The sequence below is a fragment of the Drosophila persimilis genome, unplaced genomic scaffold, assembly GCF_003286085.1.
Source record: "Drosophila persimilis strain 14011-0111.01,24,50 unplaced genomic scaffold, DperRS2 tig00000735-arrow-arrow-pilon, whole genome shotgun sequence".
NCBI lineage: Eukaryota > Metazoa > Arthropoda > Insecta > Diptera > Drosophilidae > Drosophila > Drosophila persimilis.
In genome coordinates, this window is record NW_020825346.1 from 314,308 (window position 1) to 329,478 (window position 15,171).

At 53.8% G+C, this 15,171-nt stretch overlaps 4 protein-coding genes across 4 annotated transcripts; all 4 read left to right on the forward strand.

The window, feature by feature from the left end:
- Nucleotides 1-613: 613 nt before the first annotated feature.
- LOC6599274 (multiple inositol polyphosphate phosphatase 1) lies at nt 614-8,830 on the forward strand. Its single transcript, XM_026992434.1, has 5 exons — nt 614-893; nt 984-1,417; nt 7,698-8,062; nt 8,138-8,335; nt 8,399-8,830. Exons 1-5 carry the CDS (start codon nt 680-682, stop codon nt 8,571-8,573), a joined length of 1,386 nt encoding a protein of 461 aa, XP_026848235.1. The 5' UTR covers nt 614-679; the 3' UTR covers nt 8,574-8,830.
- On the forward strand, nt 1,636-7,765 carry LOC113566507 (regulatory-associated protein of mTOR). The gene is made up of 3 exons (XM_026992432.1): nt 1,636-3,610; nt 3,684-7,379; nt 7,698-7,765. The coding sequence occupies exons 1-3, from the start codon at nt 2,236-2,238 to the stop codon at nt 7,703-7,705; spliced, it is 5,079 nt and encodes a 1,692-aa protein (XP_026848233.1). The 5' UTR covers nt 1,636-2,235; the 3' UTR covers nt 7,706-7,765.
- Nucleotides 8,831-11,078: 2,248 nt separating the features above from the next.
- On the forward strand, nt 11,079-13,005 carry LOC6599275 (protein THEM6). Its single transcript, XM_002024234.2, has 4 exons — nt 11,079-11,119; nt 11,589-11,920; nt 11,987-12,201; nt 12,276-13,005. The coding sequence occupies exons 2-4, from the start codon at nt 11,761-11,763 to the stop codon at nt 12,705-12,707; spliced, it is 807 nt and encodes a 268-aa protein (XP_002024270.1). The 5' UTR covers nt 11,079-11,119; nt 11,589-11,760; the 3' UTR covers nt 12,708-13,005.
- A 619-nt stretch (nt 13,006-13,624) lies between these two features.
- LOC6599276 (protein THEM6) lies at nt 13,625-14,776 on the forward strand. The gene is made up of 2 exons (XM_002024235.2): nt 13,625-13,741; nt 13,940-14,776. The coding sequence occupies exon 2, from the start codon at nt 13,990-13,992 to the stop codon at nt 14,569-14,571; it is 582 nt and encodes a 193-aa protein (XP_002024271.2). The 5' UTR covers nt 13,625-13,741; nt 13,940-13,989; the 3' UTR covers nt 14,572-14,776.
- The last annotated feature ends 395 nt before the right edge of the window (nt 14,777-15,171 follow it).

Genomic DNA, 15,171 nt, shown 5'->3' on the forward strand with positions numbered 1-15,171 from the left:
CATTCCTGTTGGCACACAAAGCGAAAAGCAATGTTGCGGCAGCCAGGCGTTAAGCCATCCAGGCAGAGGACATTTTCTGATAAAAGCTCGCCACTTGTTGGCGTGCAGTGCAATAAGCGGGAAAGATACTAAAAATGAATATGTAAAAAGCGCTCAACAAAAAATTTCGATTCAAACATAAACGTTTTATAGTGCTTTTTCAGTAAACGGTCGCACTTTTACACAGTGCTGCAGAAGTGTTGGGAAGCACACCGATAGATGCCATTCATTATTATTTTTTTATTTTCTCGAAAAGTAACTGTTCTTAAGTTTTAAATGAGAGCTGTGAATGTTTATATGTTTATATATTTTAGTAAATATTTATTTTGGCAAAACAGTATATCGGTACTTTTCTGATTACCTGGCAGCCTTGTCGCAAGTGAACTATACCAGACCGCGCGGTGTTCACTCTGTGCAGTGCTGCCACTCTCACGCACTTGCCAATTCCCTTTTGCGTGTTTACTTTACGCAGCCTCCCTTTTAATCCCTCTTTCATCTGCTGGTCTGCCCTGTGTCTCTCGATTCGTGTGTTTCTTAGCGTGCGCGTGCAAGTCTCGTTTTGAATGTTTTGATTTGTTTCGTTTTTGTTTTACCAAATTTTTGGTTTTACTTCTGACAAGTTTTCCCGCTATCCGGAAGAATGCTACAACCATTCCCAATTCTGTTCCTGCCACTTCTGCTATCGGCACTGGTACTAGTACTGCCAATGGAGCGCGCAGTATTGGCCGATGCCGATACTCAGGCGGCGGCTGCCTGCAGCAGCCTGCAACGGGCCGACATTGAGCGGCGCTTGTCCACCAAGACACCCTATAGGGTTATAGCTAATTACGATGAGACGCCGCCGCAGTACGCGGGTGGGTATTATTGAGCCGAGCCGCTCCAACAGCTGATTTTACGTATTTCATCTGTTCTCTTCTCTCCACCGGTTCGGTTTCGCAAGCAAGGCTGCCACCCTACTCGAATCTGGTCGGTCATTCGCCATGGCAGCCGGAATCCCAGCAAAAAGGTCATAATGCGCGCCCAGCAGCGTCTCGTGGAGTTGCAGCAGCGCCTGCTCAGCCAGCCACATCCTAATCTCTGCCCAGCCGAAATGAAGCAACTCCGTGAATGGAGCTGGGGGCATCTGAACGCCGCCGAGGATGAGAAGCTGCTGGTGGCTGAGGGCGAGGATGAGCTGATAGAGCTGGCCGAACGCATGCAGTTGCGCTTTCCCTCGCTCTTGCCGGACATGTACGACCCAGCCTGGTATTACATGAAGTACACGGACACCCAGAGGACGCTGAAGAGCGCCCAGAGTTTTGCAACGGGTCTGTTTGGCCGTCATCGCATACACGCGGTGCGTTATCCCCGACCTGTGTATCGGGATCCTGTGCTTAGGGTGAGTGCAGTACCTTTTTGAAAATTACATTCAAACATAAATCGAGCGCGCGCTCTAAGCGATATTTTTCTTGAGTCAGTCTGGCAACGTTGGCAGAGTGGGCAACGCTGCAGTGTAAGAAAAGAAACGCAAAGGAGAAAAGTGTCACATGAAGTGCGGCTGTATGCGTGTATTTTTCTGTTTGTGTCTGTGGCTGTGTTAGTTACCCTAATGTACCCGTTAATGCGTATTTCGTTAAATTTTTTGATAGCAGAGTGGATTTGGTTTGATTTGAGTATTTTCGTGTGCGCATTTGTGACTGGAAAAGCAATTGAGTGAAGCAGTTGGTGGTCAACACGCGGTAGTGGAACCAAAAGATTTTGATGGAACCACACATCGGGTTTCGGGTGAATTGTAAAACGTAAAAACGTGAGGCGACGAAACGAATCTTGGAGGTCCGTCGTCGTCAGAAGGCAGCGGGCAGTCCACTGCATGCGTGCGTGTGTGAGTGTACCATTATATGTGTTCGCGTGTGTGTTTGCGTGTTTGGGCGAGCGAGAGTGCAAAAAGTGTTTGGTTATGTGCAGCATAGTCGCTGAGAAAAACGGATTCTGCCGTTGAAACTGCAATCGGAGACGTAATCGCCCTCGTCACGGGGATGTCCCGTGCCTAGACCAAGGCCTCCCCAGCACAGTCCGACAGCCCCCTGCACACCACCACACCCCCACACCACACCACACAACAACAGCACCACAGCAGCTCTCGACACCACGCCACACCACACACAGTGTGTGTGATTCGGATCGGATCTTGTGTGCGTGTGAATTCGAAATTGAAGCATGCTCGAGTCGCGTTACAGCGCCATGCCCAGTGCAGCCTCCAACGCAGATGCCGTCGCCACCGCCGTGGGCGTCGATGAAAGCAGCAACAACAGCGGCGGTGGCGGCAGCGGCAGCGGCAGCGGCAGCGGTGAACCGCTGCTGTACGCCAATAACCGCACGAACAGCAACAATAGCAACAATAGCAACACCAGCAACAACAGCAGCAGCAATGGAAGCGCTGTCGACATTGGCAGCCTAATGATTGGCCAGGATGGCCCGTCCAATCCCAGTCACAAGACAATCACCTCGGCCTCGAACAGGCCGCCGAATGAGCGCGAATGGGAACGGGAGTGGGAGCGGGAATGGGAACGCGAATGGGAACGGGATCGTGGCGATCGCGAGGGCGACCGCAGCCAGTACGCCGGTGGCCCGTCGCTGCTCGTCCAGCTCTTTCACTTTGATGTGGTGCCCAGCAGCTTCCATTTCGGGCATAGCGAGCACGACGACTCGGGCATCTCGTTCTCGTTCTCCGCCAAGCGGCATCTGGAGCTTATCGAGGGACTGAAGTACGAGCGTCAGGCATGGCGCATCCGGGAGCGCATGAAGACGGCCAGCGTGGCGCTGGTGCTCTGCCTGAACATTGGTGTGGATCCGCCGGATGTGGTGAAGATACAACCCTGCTCCCGCCTCGAATGCTGGATTGATCCCAGCTCTGTGTCGCCGCCGAAGGCCATGGAGCTGATCGGTAGCAATCTACAGATGCAGTACGAACGGTGGCAGCCCCGTGCCCGCTACAAGAAGTGCCACGATCCCACCGTCGATGATGTGAAGAAGCTCTGCACCTCGCTGCGTCGCAACGCCAAGGGGGAGCGCATCCTCTTCCACTACAATGGGCATGGGGTGCCCAAGCCGACGGCCAATGGAGAGATTTGGGTGTTCAACAAGACCTTCACGCAGTACATACCCCTGAGCATCTTTGAGCTGATCACATGGATGTCGGCGCCGTCGATCTATGTGTACGATTGCTCCAATGCGGGGATCATCATCAACTCCTTCCAGCCGTATGCTGAGCAGCATGAGCACGAGCTGGAGAAGGCCCTGGCCATTGCCCAGCAGCGGGGCCTGGCCCATCTGCAGCCCGGCTCTATACCGGGCTCTGGATCCGGCGGCTCCTCTGTACAGCTGCCGACGCAGCTGGTCAGCTACAAGAACTGCATACATTTGGCCGCGTGTGCGGCCAACGAGATACTGCCGATGAATGCCCAGCTGCCGGCAGATCTCTTCACCAGTTGCCTGACCACGCCCATTAACATTGCCCTCAAGTGGTATGCGATGCAGGAGAAGCTGGGGATGGTGCCGCACATCCAAAGCGAATTGATTGACAAGATACCAGGTAAGACATAGCCCCGCTAGCCCCCACTCTGAGCCTGACTGACGCACATCCTGTGTGCTTCCTGTGCTTCCAGGCAAAGTCAACGACAGACGGACCATGATGGGAGAACTCAACTGGATTTTTACGGCCATCACGGATACGATAGCCTGGAATACGCTCCCACGGGAGCTGTTCCAGCGTCTGTTCCGCCAGGATCTGCTGGTGGCCAGCCTCTTTCGGAATTTTCTGCTTGCTGAGCGCATCCTAAGGAGCCACGATTGCACGCCCGTATCGCTGCCGGCACTGCCGCCCTGCTACCGCCATCCGATGTGGAAGGCCTGGGATCTGGTGGTGGACCTGGCACTGCAGCAGCTCCCAGAGATACTGGACCATAGCGCCCCGTACCGGCAGCTGCCGTTCTTCGAGCATCAATTGACGGCCTTTCAGGTGTGGCTGGACAGCGAATCGGAGTCGCGCACACCGCCCGAACAGCTGCCGATTGTGCTGCAGGTGCTGCTGTCGCAGGTGCATCGCTTGCGGGCGTTGGAGCTGCTGGCCCGCTTCCTGGACCTCGGGCCCTGGGCCGTCAATCTGGCCCTGGGCGTGGGCATCTTTCCGTATGTCCTCAAGCTGCTGCAGAGCTCAACGCGCGAGCTGCGGCCAGTGCTGGTGTTTATTTGGGCCAAGATATTGGCCGTGGATCCCAGCTGCCAGGTGGATCTGGTCAAGGAGTACAAGTACTTTCTGTCCGTGCTGCAGGACAGCACCGTCTCCAAGGAGCACCGCAGCCTCTCCGCCTTCGTGCTGGCCTCCATCGTGCACAACTTCCTGCTCGGACAGACGAGCGCCCTGCAGGGACCCCTGCTCTCCATATGCCTGGAGCAGCTTAACGATCACAGCTGGCTCCTGCGCCAGTGGCTGGCCATCTGCTTGGGCATGCTATGGCAGAACTTTGAGAAGGCCCGCTGGTCGGGGGCCCGTGATCTGGCCCACGAGAAGCTCTATGTGCTGCTCCGCGACTCGATCCCCGAAGTGCGTGCGGCCGCCGTCTTCGCCTTGGGCACCTTCATCAGCTCCGTGACGGACCGCAGCGAGCAGCAGGCGAACAACATTGACCGCATCATAGCCATCACTCTGCTGGAGACTGTCGGGGAGGATATGTCGCCGCTGGTGCGCCTGGAACTGGCCGCCGCCCTCCAGTGGATGGTGCTGCTCTTCGAGTCGCAGTTTGTGGCCGTATATCTGGCGGAGAATATGCGCAGCAGCCATGCCGCCTCCACCCTCGTGATGCTCCATGGCGGCAGTGCCCTGCCGACGGGTGCCCACGCGCTCGCCTCGTCCACCCACAGCCTGGAGCGGCATATGACGATGCGTCGTGGCGTTAGCTCCAGTTCCATATCCAATATGGGCACGGGCTCTGGCTGCGGTTCGGCCAGTCTAGGTCTCACAGCTGCAGGAGCAGCGGCAGGAGGAGGAGGGCCCAGTCGAGCCGGCAAAAGCAGCGGCGAACGCTCGGGCTCCGTGGGAGGAGTGGCAGCGGGCGCAGGCGTGGCCGGAGGCACCAACAGCATACCGTTCCAATCGATCTTCACCAAACTGTGGCTGGGCATCTGCCAACTTGCCCAGGATCCGTTCCCCCAGGTGGCTGCCACCGCCCTAAAGATTGTCCATCACGTGCGCGAAACCGCCCGCTTTCCGATCATGGCCGCCAAGGAGGCCACGATGGCCACGGCCTCCGAGAAGTGCAACAGCTTGAGCGTCAGTCTGCCTCCCAGCCCCAACACGCGAGTCACCTATCTCGGGGGCGCCGTGGGGAGCGGCCAATCGCCGCCCGTGGGCTGCACCACCGGCGTGAATGCGGGCGCCAGTGGCGGCGCCACCACAGTGGGTGCCAGCCATTGGGCCCAGAAGCTGCGGCTGTCAGGGAGTGCCACAGGAGGCGGAGCCGCCGGTGCAGCGGGGGATCCACAAATGATATTGCAGCGCAAGCTGCGGACGAGCTCGATCAACGATGAGACTGACAGCGGACCAGCCTATGTCCGCGGCGGCGCCGGAGGAGTAGCGGCCGGCGGCCTGGGACCCGCACTTGGAGGAGAGGCGGCTGGCGGTGGCAGCCACTCGGCTCGCAGCAGCGGCAGCGAGAGCAATCACTACCACGAGCCGGGCAAGGGCCACGGCAGCCATGGACAGGCGCTGCAGCCCATAGTCAAGACAGAGTTCATACCGTGGGCCATTTCCTACTTTACGCGGCCGGGCAAGCATCGCTACAGCTCGGCGGAGGGTAAAGCGGAGGGAGAGCAGCGCTACCCCGTGGATCGCAATTCGCAGGAGCTGCGCACTCGACGGTATCGCTACCAGCGCAACGAACTGATCCGCCGACAGGCGCGACGCCCACAGAGCCACCAAAGCGAACCAAGGGGCCAAGGGCAGGCACGACGGACGCAGCAGAGCCAGATCACCGATCAATTTGGCTACGATGTGTGCAGCTGGAGCCGGAAAACCCAATTCACGCCATCGATTGTGAAGCTGCTGCCGTACGAATCCCAGATAGCCGTGGCCTATCGCGAGAAGGTCTTGGTCTACGACTTTGTGTGGAATTCGGTGCGCACCTACGCCGCCGAGGCGTTGGCAGCACACGGCACCAAGGGCACGGGCACCGGAACGGGGGCCAGTGCGGGCGGCAGTGGCTCTGGCTCCACCTCTGGCTCGTCCTCTTCCCTGAACGGCAGCACGCCCCGCAAGCACTCGTCGGGTCTGTCCGGACTGATGGCCGTGCCCACGTTCGCGCGGGTCAGCAGCATCGAGTTCCTGAATGCCCAGGATCAGGCCCTAACACTGGTGGCCCACGATGATGGCATCGTAAGGGTGTGGCAGCCACCGTCACAGGGCGAGGATGCCGCTGGATCGATGCAGCAGCAGGCCAGGTCTAGTCTGATCACCGCCTGGACAGCCCTTGCGCCGGTGAACAGCGCCAGCCAGCAGTTGGGCACAGCAACAGGAACCAGCACGGGCACAGGAACTGGCTCACGACAGCGCACCAGCATCGCGGGAAGCGGAGGAACCATCAAGAGCAGCGCGGATCAGGCAGGCGGCGGCGGATTGCCCAGCAGCTCGGGCAGCTCGAGCATCATCACGGCCTGGCAGCAGTACAGCCAACGGCTGGTGGTGGGCGGCGGCGGTTGCCGATTCCTGCGCATCTGGGACGTGGAGCGGGAGCTCCGACTGAGCGACATTCAGCTGCGACGCAACGAGACGACCGTCCGCGTGCTCAGCCCCTATTTGCCCAACCAGAGCTGTGAATTGATACTCGCGGGCTGCGAGGACGGCAGTGTGCAACTGATCGACATGCGCTGTGCCACACGCTATGCCCCCGTCTGTGTATACAAGCCACGCCGCCACGATGCACCCATACTGCACGCGTACATGCGACCAAACGAGCCGCTCCTAGTGGCAGGCTGTGAGAACGGAACGGTCAGTGTGGTGGATGTGCGGAATGGCGGGGCGCGGTTCCCCATCGGCACTGGGGACCGGGTGCTGTACCAGTGGGATGCTGGAGCGGATATCACAGCCATTTCCAGCCACCAGATCGAGGGCACTGTGGCATGCGGCAATGCCACCAAGATCTGCATCTACTCACTGAAGGGGGATCTGCAAAAGGTGCTGCGGACCAACGAGGGATTCATTGGGCCCAAGACTGGGCACCCCACCTGTCTATCCTTCCACTCGTACAAGGCGCAGCTGGCAGTGGGATTTGTGGACAACATGGTCGCGATCTACAGTCCCATGCCAGGTATACAAGACTCCTCCATCTCACCCAAAAGCTTACTTCCCCAAGTTCCCCAGCGAGGCCCTATCATTTCACTCTATCAATCTGTCATTTATCGTATATAAATATAAATGTACCATATCCATTCCCGCTTAGTCTCCGTAGATCGGAGCGCTGTCTATCTATATCTTTTCTTAAAAATAACAAAATTCCAGCCAGAGGGGGTGGGATATATGTAGGTTTTTATATCCCCTTAAAATAATATCTTTGTGGAGATCCTTACTGAAACAATACTGTCGTTTGATTGCTAATTCCTATTACCTCTATTCAAACCTCTTTTAGTTCTATAAACTCTGCGACAGATGGAGAACTGACGTCGATAAGAATCCCGAAACTTTTATTAATGCACGCCGGTTCACCGAAGAGCCGGAGATGCAGTCAGCAGTGGAGCATGTGCGGGGCAGCACCCAGCTGCCGGACTTGGGCCCCGAGGATGTGGAGCTTATGTATATGGTGTGCGCCTTCGAGACATCCTGGCAGCGTCGACGGCAGCGCGAATCGGTCTGGTGCAGCTTCTTCGATGTGGATGCCTTGAGGGCCTTGGAGTTTGCCAAGGATCTGGAGTACTATTGGAACGATGGCTATGGCTATGAGCTGACCCATCGCATTGCCTGTCCGGCGATAGCAGATATGTTTTCGGCCATCGAGTGAGTGCGAGTGCGAGTGCGAGTCCATTCCTTTGAGTCATTCTTGATAAACATTTTTTTGCGTGTACCCCACAGCCCAGTCTCCCAGGCCATGCCCCGGGCCAATGCCACGTTCTACTTCACCCATTCGGGTACACTGCTGAAGCTGCTGGCCCATCTCGGCCTGGCCAAGGACAAGGAGGCACTCACACACAAGCATTTTGGCAGCGAGCGTCTCTGGCGCACCAGCGAAATCGATGCCTTTGCGACCAACTTGGCTTTTCTGCGCTACGAGTGAGTCATTCCTTGCACCCCCTTTTATTTGAAGCCTCTAATTGTGTTCTTTTTGTATGACAGATGCGAGCAGGAGCCGCCTCGTGTCCTGGTGCTGCACCAGGAGCGTGCAGTCCGCCTGCCAGGTTGCCCACAAGACGAGGACCTGTGCCCGCTGGCCACGATCCGCCGCCTATATGCGGACAGTGTGGAGCGCTGCGACTTTGAGGCCCTCTGCCAAGTCGACGACACCAAATGAGATGCCTGTCTGCTGCTGCTGCTGCTGCTGCTGCTGCTCCGATGCTCTGCTGCTCCGCTGCTCTTCTGCCACAGTGCAGAACTCTGTGAAGGGATTCATCGGAGTGTTTAGAATACAAAACGGAAATTGAATAGATTGCAGATGGAATAGATGCGAATTGGAAGTGAAACCCCACTTGTAGGGTTAGTTTGTAAGAGAGACAGATCACAGAGTGGAGTTGGTCGCAGATCTGTGTGTTTTCGATGCCTTATAGTCAGTGGATGGATGATATAATTCAATCCAATCCGTAATGAACGAAGAGTAGAACCGAGCGAGAGTGATAGACAGAGAGAGAGCGCGCGAGACAGAGAGAGAGATAGAGAGAGAGAGAGAGAGGGGGATAACCACAGCAGGAGTTAGAGCAGGATGGAGAGTGAGAGCAAGGGATTCAGAATAACTACACTATCCAACATGCGTTACCATATATCTATCACTATATCTATATCTATCTATAACTACTGTCTGTTCTCCGACTGTCCCCCCCTAACCCCCTCCCTCACCGGCGGCTCTACAAATCCTTCGTTTCTTTTTTCAATAATTTAGTTTTTTTTTTGTTGTTATTCACACTTAACCCCTACCCTACCCCTATCCCCTTTTTGTACATATATAAATAACGATGTCTTAGATTTAATTAAATCTAGAAACCACAAAACACACAAACGAAAACATAGATACATACATACATAGTTATAGTACATAACTTTATTTAAGCAGAAAGTCAGACCTTACCTTGGCCCCGCAAAAAACTCAAAAAAAAAAAACAAAAACTGTTGTACGCTAAACCTGTGTTATATGTAAGGAACAAATAGGCAAACGGGGCATTTCGGGGTTCCCAAAACGAGAGGATACATTGTTATTATCGATTCTAAGGCAATCGGGAGGGTGGAGAAAATGTGTCACCCTTAGAGAAGTACACAAAGAGTCGAAAAGAGAGGGACCCGACTGAGTGGCCAGGAGCTTCCGGAGACGGAGCCCAGAGTGCCAGGCCCGGAGCTTGCTTGAGAGTGGAGCAAGAAAATATATATACACCTACTATATATAGTCCCAAGAACACCACTCTGTACATAGCACTTAAATCACTTTAATCACTTTTGTCGTAATTATGTTTGTCCTAAAACCCACACAAAACAGTACAACTAAAATACAACTAACAGAAATTCTAGTTTAAAGCTTAACACGCTTGGACGTTTACTTTTTTGTTGTTTTTCAAATAAAAACAAAAAAACATAGGAAAACAAAACCCGCAACACGAGAAGATCAAAAATCAATGGTGCAATGTCGGACTAAGTGTTAGTGGATTTCATTTATTGCCTTTTGTTTTTCCAGTAAGAATACTCGAGACCACCCCGCAGTACCCGCACGGGTTTCGTCTAGTCGAGTGAATCGTATGCAACAGAAGGTACATAAAAGGTGTATTATAATCGATTGCACAAAGAAAGATTAAAAATAGAATCTAAACCATAAAGTGCTTAAAAACTTGAGTATAAGTACAACAATGGTTGTTGTGGCTGTATGAGATGTGTGAATATCCAAATAGCGTAGGTATCTTGATAGTCGGAATACTCGACTATAGACCTATAGCATTCTTACGAACCTGTTTTCCTTTTTCGATATTTGCCAACTTCCCGTATTTGCTTAGCGTGTGCTCTGACTAGTGTTTGCCGATAGCTAATTTGTGTTCTTACTCGACAAAATGCAAAATTCCATTCCACATTGCCAGCAGACCAAAGGCTAGCCCTTAAGTTCTGGAACTACTTATAATTTAATGGAAATTCCATTCGAACTATTTTCATGTCTTCAAACTGTTTCAACTGTTCGAAGATATATCTGTAGATCGGTGTACAAGGTTCTATTCAAAGAATTTTCTTTGATTCTATGGGAATTCTATGGGATTCTACAGGGGAACAGGGAAGCCCTGTTTATTTGCAATGAAAGCGGAAACCGATACGCCTCGAGGGTGCTCCACTTGTGGCCATCCGGCGGCTCAAAGCGCAACCAAGGAACTTTGTCCCGAAAGTGGTAGCGCCTCCACTTTCAGGAAGCGGGCGGTGATTAAAGCTTTCGGGCAACGGCAACAGGTTGGTTTCAACCCTTACCTGCCCAGAAAAGAGCTTTTGTCTGCTGGCTGATGAAAGCTGCTGCTGTGAGGACGTCAGCTGAGAGCACGCACGAACGGACGGGTCGAACTTCGCTCAGCGCGCAGGCGTCGTAGAGGCCCCTCGCGACTGAGACGGCGACTGAGACCGAGACCGAGACCGAGACGAAGACTCTGACCGAGCAGCGATGCACCAGCAGCAGCAGGCAGAAGCACCCGCAGCATTTTGGCCAAAAAAAAAACCTAAAAAAAAATACGTTTGTAAGTTTCAGTGCGCTTGTTGTCGCTGTGGTAGGCGCGTCGTTTGGCTTTATAGAAATTGTTGTGTTTTCCTCCTGGTGTCGTTTAAATAATATATTGCCTTTTTTTTGTTTCGTTTTTGGTTTTTTTTCTTGTGTTTCTTAGTTTGCTGGTGAGTTCCGGGCGGCGGTTTTTCCTGTTGTGGCCAACGAACAGATAGGAAAACAGATAGGAAATATCGTTATTCCAGCAGCTGTCCCCAAGCAAATTTGGGGGTTGTCGGTTGTCCTGCACACAGGACCGTGCGCCCGTGCGCCCGTGAGCCCGTGCACCCCTGTGCTCGTGTGTGTCCGTGTGTGTCCGTACCATCCAATCAATCCTTCCCTTCAATCACCTGATGAGGGTCCCGGGTTTCGGGAGATGTGTACGGCGGAAGAAATGACCTAATTTTTGTGTGGCTGTCGCGTAGCCAGGACACAAACCAGCAACAACCTCCCCCCGCCCATTCCAAGAAAGAAAACCCGCAATCCCCCCCCACAGCACAAAAGGCACTTGACTGGTTTCCTCCTACATCCGTCTCCTCTAATTAGATTCCCATTTTGATTGGTATTCGTTCTCTCTCCACCGCATTCCTTTTTTAGTTACCGGAACTGTTCTAGCACCAAGGCCCCGGGCCCGCACGCACCCAGCCCACCGCCCAACGCCCAACGCGCCCAACGCATAGCGTCTACGTCAGAGCCACAGGCACAGGCCACCGCTCCAGCCACAGAGAGTCGAATCACCTCCATCCATCCAGCAGCATCTGCTCAAGCCATGGAGCAGCTGTGCTACCTGGCGCTGAGCTGCCTCCTGGTCATCGTGGTCCTCTATGGACTGCTCGAGCTGCATTACTTCCTGCGCATGTGCGTTTGTGTGGTGCTGGCGCGTTTTGTGAAGCGACGCTGCCACATACTGGACGCCACCACGGTGAACGGTGAGTGGGAGTCCCAGAGTTACCCGTTTTGGGTGCACTAATCGGTTAGTCTCGGACCCTCACCAGGTCTGTGCCTCACCAACGATGTGGACACGCTGCTGTACCACATGAACAATGCCCGCTACTTCCGGGAGCTTGACTTTGCCCGCGTGGACTTCTACGAGCGGAGCAGTCTGTATCGCACCATCACGGCCATGGGGGGATCCGTATTCCAGGGCGCGGCCACCATACGTTATCGTCGTTTCATACGACCCTTTCATCGCTTCAAAATCGTCTCCAGGGTGAGTGTGTCGGCTCCCCCCTCCCCCCCACCTGTGGCATTCTCTAAGCCCTTTCTCTGGGATCTCGCCTGCAGATCGTGTACTGGGATGACCAGTCGCTGTTCATGGAGCACCGTTTCTTGCGGCCGTCGGACAAGTTTGTGCACTGCATAGCCATTTGTCGGCAGCGCGTCATTGACGTGTCCATGGATGCGGTGATGGCAGAGCTACTGCCGCGGACGGCCTCGGATCACTTCCGGCCAACGGAACGGGAACGGCACGTGGCCCCCGTTTCTGGGGCTAGCCTGCAGCCGATGGGCGCAGCCGGGGGCATCAGCAATCCCGCGATGGACCAATCCTCTCTGGCGGAGAACGGACATGCAGCAGCGGCAGCGGCGACAACACCAACAGCGACGGTGACGGCGCTGGGGCACTGCGCAAAGCTAAAGCCATCGCTGCCGCCGGATCTGTCCAAGTGGATCGAGTACAATGACATGTCCAGCAAGAATCTACGCAGCGGCTGCTGACGGGAAAGTGGGACCCGTCGCCTCTCCTGATACGTTTCGCGGCTGTTAGCTGAGAAAAACAAACTGTGCTACTCGTACTATGTATACATTATTAAGTGGTCCAAGCGACCCTAGGCGTAAGTGTCCGCCCCTAAGCCGTAGCTTTATCTAATGTATGATGATCATCATTCATGTTTGAACCAAACCCAAACCCAAACCCAAGCCCAAATCCAAGGCCCCCCCCCCATTGGTAGTCCCAAGTGTGTGTAAGATTATGATGTACAATGATTGTGTTTAGTAAAACAAAAGTAAAACTCTCCGCTTAACGGGTTCTCTCTCTTCCGCTCTGGTTGAATCGCCCGAAAGTATGCCCCTGGAACACGAATGCATTGGTTCTCGTCGTCTGCAGAGGAGAGTCTTTCGATGACTGATTGATTGATATCCGCCCCTTGACTTGATACTTTTACCTTTTGGGTAATTTACAGTTTGCTAAACCCGGCAAGCGTTCATAGTTCACCCCCCACGTATTTGCCTATCGCCAGTAAACTTTGTAATTCCACATATGCCGCAAATGTGCTAATTGATCGCGTGATTGTTCCACTCCAACTTAGTCATCGGAATCGTAATCGGACACCAATCGATAGCCAGGAGCAACAACAACAAAAGCCAGCCACTTGTTGGCCTTGCATATAGTAATCTGCATCTGTGTTTATCATAAAGAATAGAAAGAATGCAACGCCCAAGAAGCACTGCTTACTGTTCACCTCTCTGAGAGGTGGCACTCCGCTCTCTTTCAGGGGCTTTGCACTTATCGCTCCGCTGCTGCTGCTGCTGCTAGTGGTCTTCTGGTCTCTCTCTCTCTCCACTCTCCGACTTTGGACTGCTTGGCAGCTTTCTTCGCTGTGGTGACGGTGATGCCGCCGTTCAGTCTTCTCTGGCCTTGCCCAGTCAACGGTTGTTGTTTCTCCGCTGTTTTTGGGGTCTATCGTAATCGTATCCACGCCAGCTGAGCGTCATTGTGTTTGTGTGAGCGAGAGGGGTCGATTATTGCAAGTGTAAGTAGATTTCCAGAGCTGGAATTGTCGCACTGCTTGCCAGCGGGTTCAGTGCATACGCTTGACACCCGCCCCGCGCGACGGACTTTGGCTGTAGGCAAGACGCGGGACGTAACGCGACCAAAGTCTGTTGCAAAACTTTCGCTGAAGCGACTAACCAACCACCTAACGGGTTTTCCCATCTATCCAATCCCACAGCAAAAAACCACGATAGTGTGTGAGAAGAACCACAGCGAACAGAGCGAACCATGTCGTGGCTAGTGATTCTACTGATCCTGTACGTGATCTGGGATGTGAACTACTTCATCCGTTGCGTTTTCACCGTCTTCGCCGGCCGGCTGTTCCAGCGCAAGCGCAAGGTGACGGAGAGTACCTCCATCTACGGATTGTGCACCTCCCAGGATGTGGACATATTCATCCGGCACATGAATAATGCTCGCTACCTGCGCGAGCTCGACTTTGCCCGCTTCCATTTCTACGCTCTCACCGGTCTGTATGAGCGCATCCGGGAGCGGCGCGGCGGTGCCGTGCAGGGTGCCAGCAGCGTGCGGTACCGCCGCACCATACCCATCTTCCATCCGTACAAGATCCAGACGAAGCTCGTCTGGTGGGACGACAAGGCCATCTATCTGGAGCAGCAGTTCGTGACGCTGACCGACGGTTTTGTGCGGGCTGTCGCCCTCTCCAAGCAGTGCATTACCAACTGCGACGTCCAGGAGCTGCTCAAGACCTACCCGGAGGCGGCCAAGCGACCGGAGATGCCCGCCGATCTCAAGCTCTGGCTGGACGCCATCGAGCTATCCAGCCAGAAGCTGCGCAAAGACAAGTGAGCCAGATAGCAGCACTCGGCTCGGAGCCCCGGGATGCCGATGATGGCGGCCCCATTTACATAATGACCTCCGCACCTCGGCGCATCTCCAGCTCCGCTCATTAAGTGTCTTCTACCTCTGCCGCTTTCTGCTGCTTCTGTCACTATTTTTTTCTCTTAGTTTTAATAAAGAAATTTTTGTAGAGATTTTTGTATGGAAAGGTAAACGAGGTCTCCCAACTTTCCTTTATGCTAAGTTCGCCTGCCACTGGATCAGAGTCGATGGCTCGTGGGGGGGTTTTTTCGCTGGTCCCGTTACGGCTCCGCTCAGCTCTGTTGCATCAGAGATTTGGTTTGGGAGTTGCGCCAACATTATGCAAACTTCGATTTCACATAAAAGCAATCATAAATAATCACTGGAGTGTAGGGTATCGTTTGAGGTGCTCCTGAAATATGTTTCCTCAGGTATCCATAGATAAAACCAGAATTGCTATGATTTGTTTAGATTATTTTTAAATAGATAGACGACTCGTCTTGTCATTGTGGTAAAAATTAATTATCCTCTGCAAGAGTTATGCCTTTAATCTATCAAGGAAATATAATATAAGGAACCATCTCTGAA

Bases quoted from the DNA above. Each gene is read 5' to 3' on its own strand.
- LOC6599276 (XM_002024235.2), top strand. From the start codon at position 13,990: ATGTCGTGGCTAGTGATTCTACTGATCCTGTACGTGATCTGGGATGTG.
- LOC113566507 (XM_026992432.1), top strand. From the start codon at position 2,236: ATGCTCGAGTCGCGTTACAGCGCCATGCCCAGTGCAGCCTCCAACGCA. The intron at 3,611-3,683 runs GTAAGACATAGC...CTGTGCTTCCAG, and splicing joins ATTGATTGACAAGATACCAG to GCAAAGTCAACGACAGACGG.
- LOC6599275 (XM_002024234.2), top strand. From the start codon at position 11,761: ATGGAGCAGCTGTGCTACCTGGCGCTGAGCTGCCTCCTGGTCATCGTG. The intron at 11,921-11,986 runs GTGAGTGGGAGT...GACCCTCACCAG, and splicing joins GGACGCCACCACGGTGAACG to GTCTGTGCCTCACCAACGAT. The intron at 12,202-12,275 runs GTGAGTGTGTCG...TCTCGCCTGCAG, and splicing joins GCTTCAAAATCGTCTCCAGG to ATCGTGTACTGGGATGACCA.
- LOC6599274 (XM_026992434.1), top strand. From the start codon at position 680: ATGCTACAACCATTCCCAATTCTGTTCCTGCCACTTCTGCTATCGGCA. The intron at 894-983 runs GTGGGTATTATT...TTCGCAAGCAAG, and splicing joins GACGCCGCCGCAGTACGCGG to GCTGCCACCCTACTCGAATC. The intron at 8,336-8,398 runs GTGAGTCATTCC...TTTGTATGACAG, and splicing joins TTGGCTTTTCTGCGCTACGA to ATGCGAGCAGGAGCCGCCTC.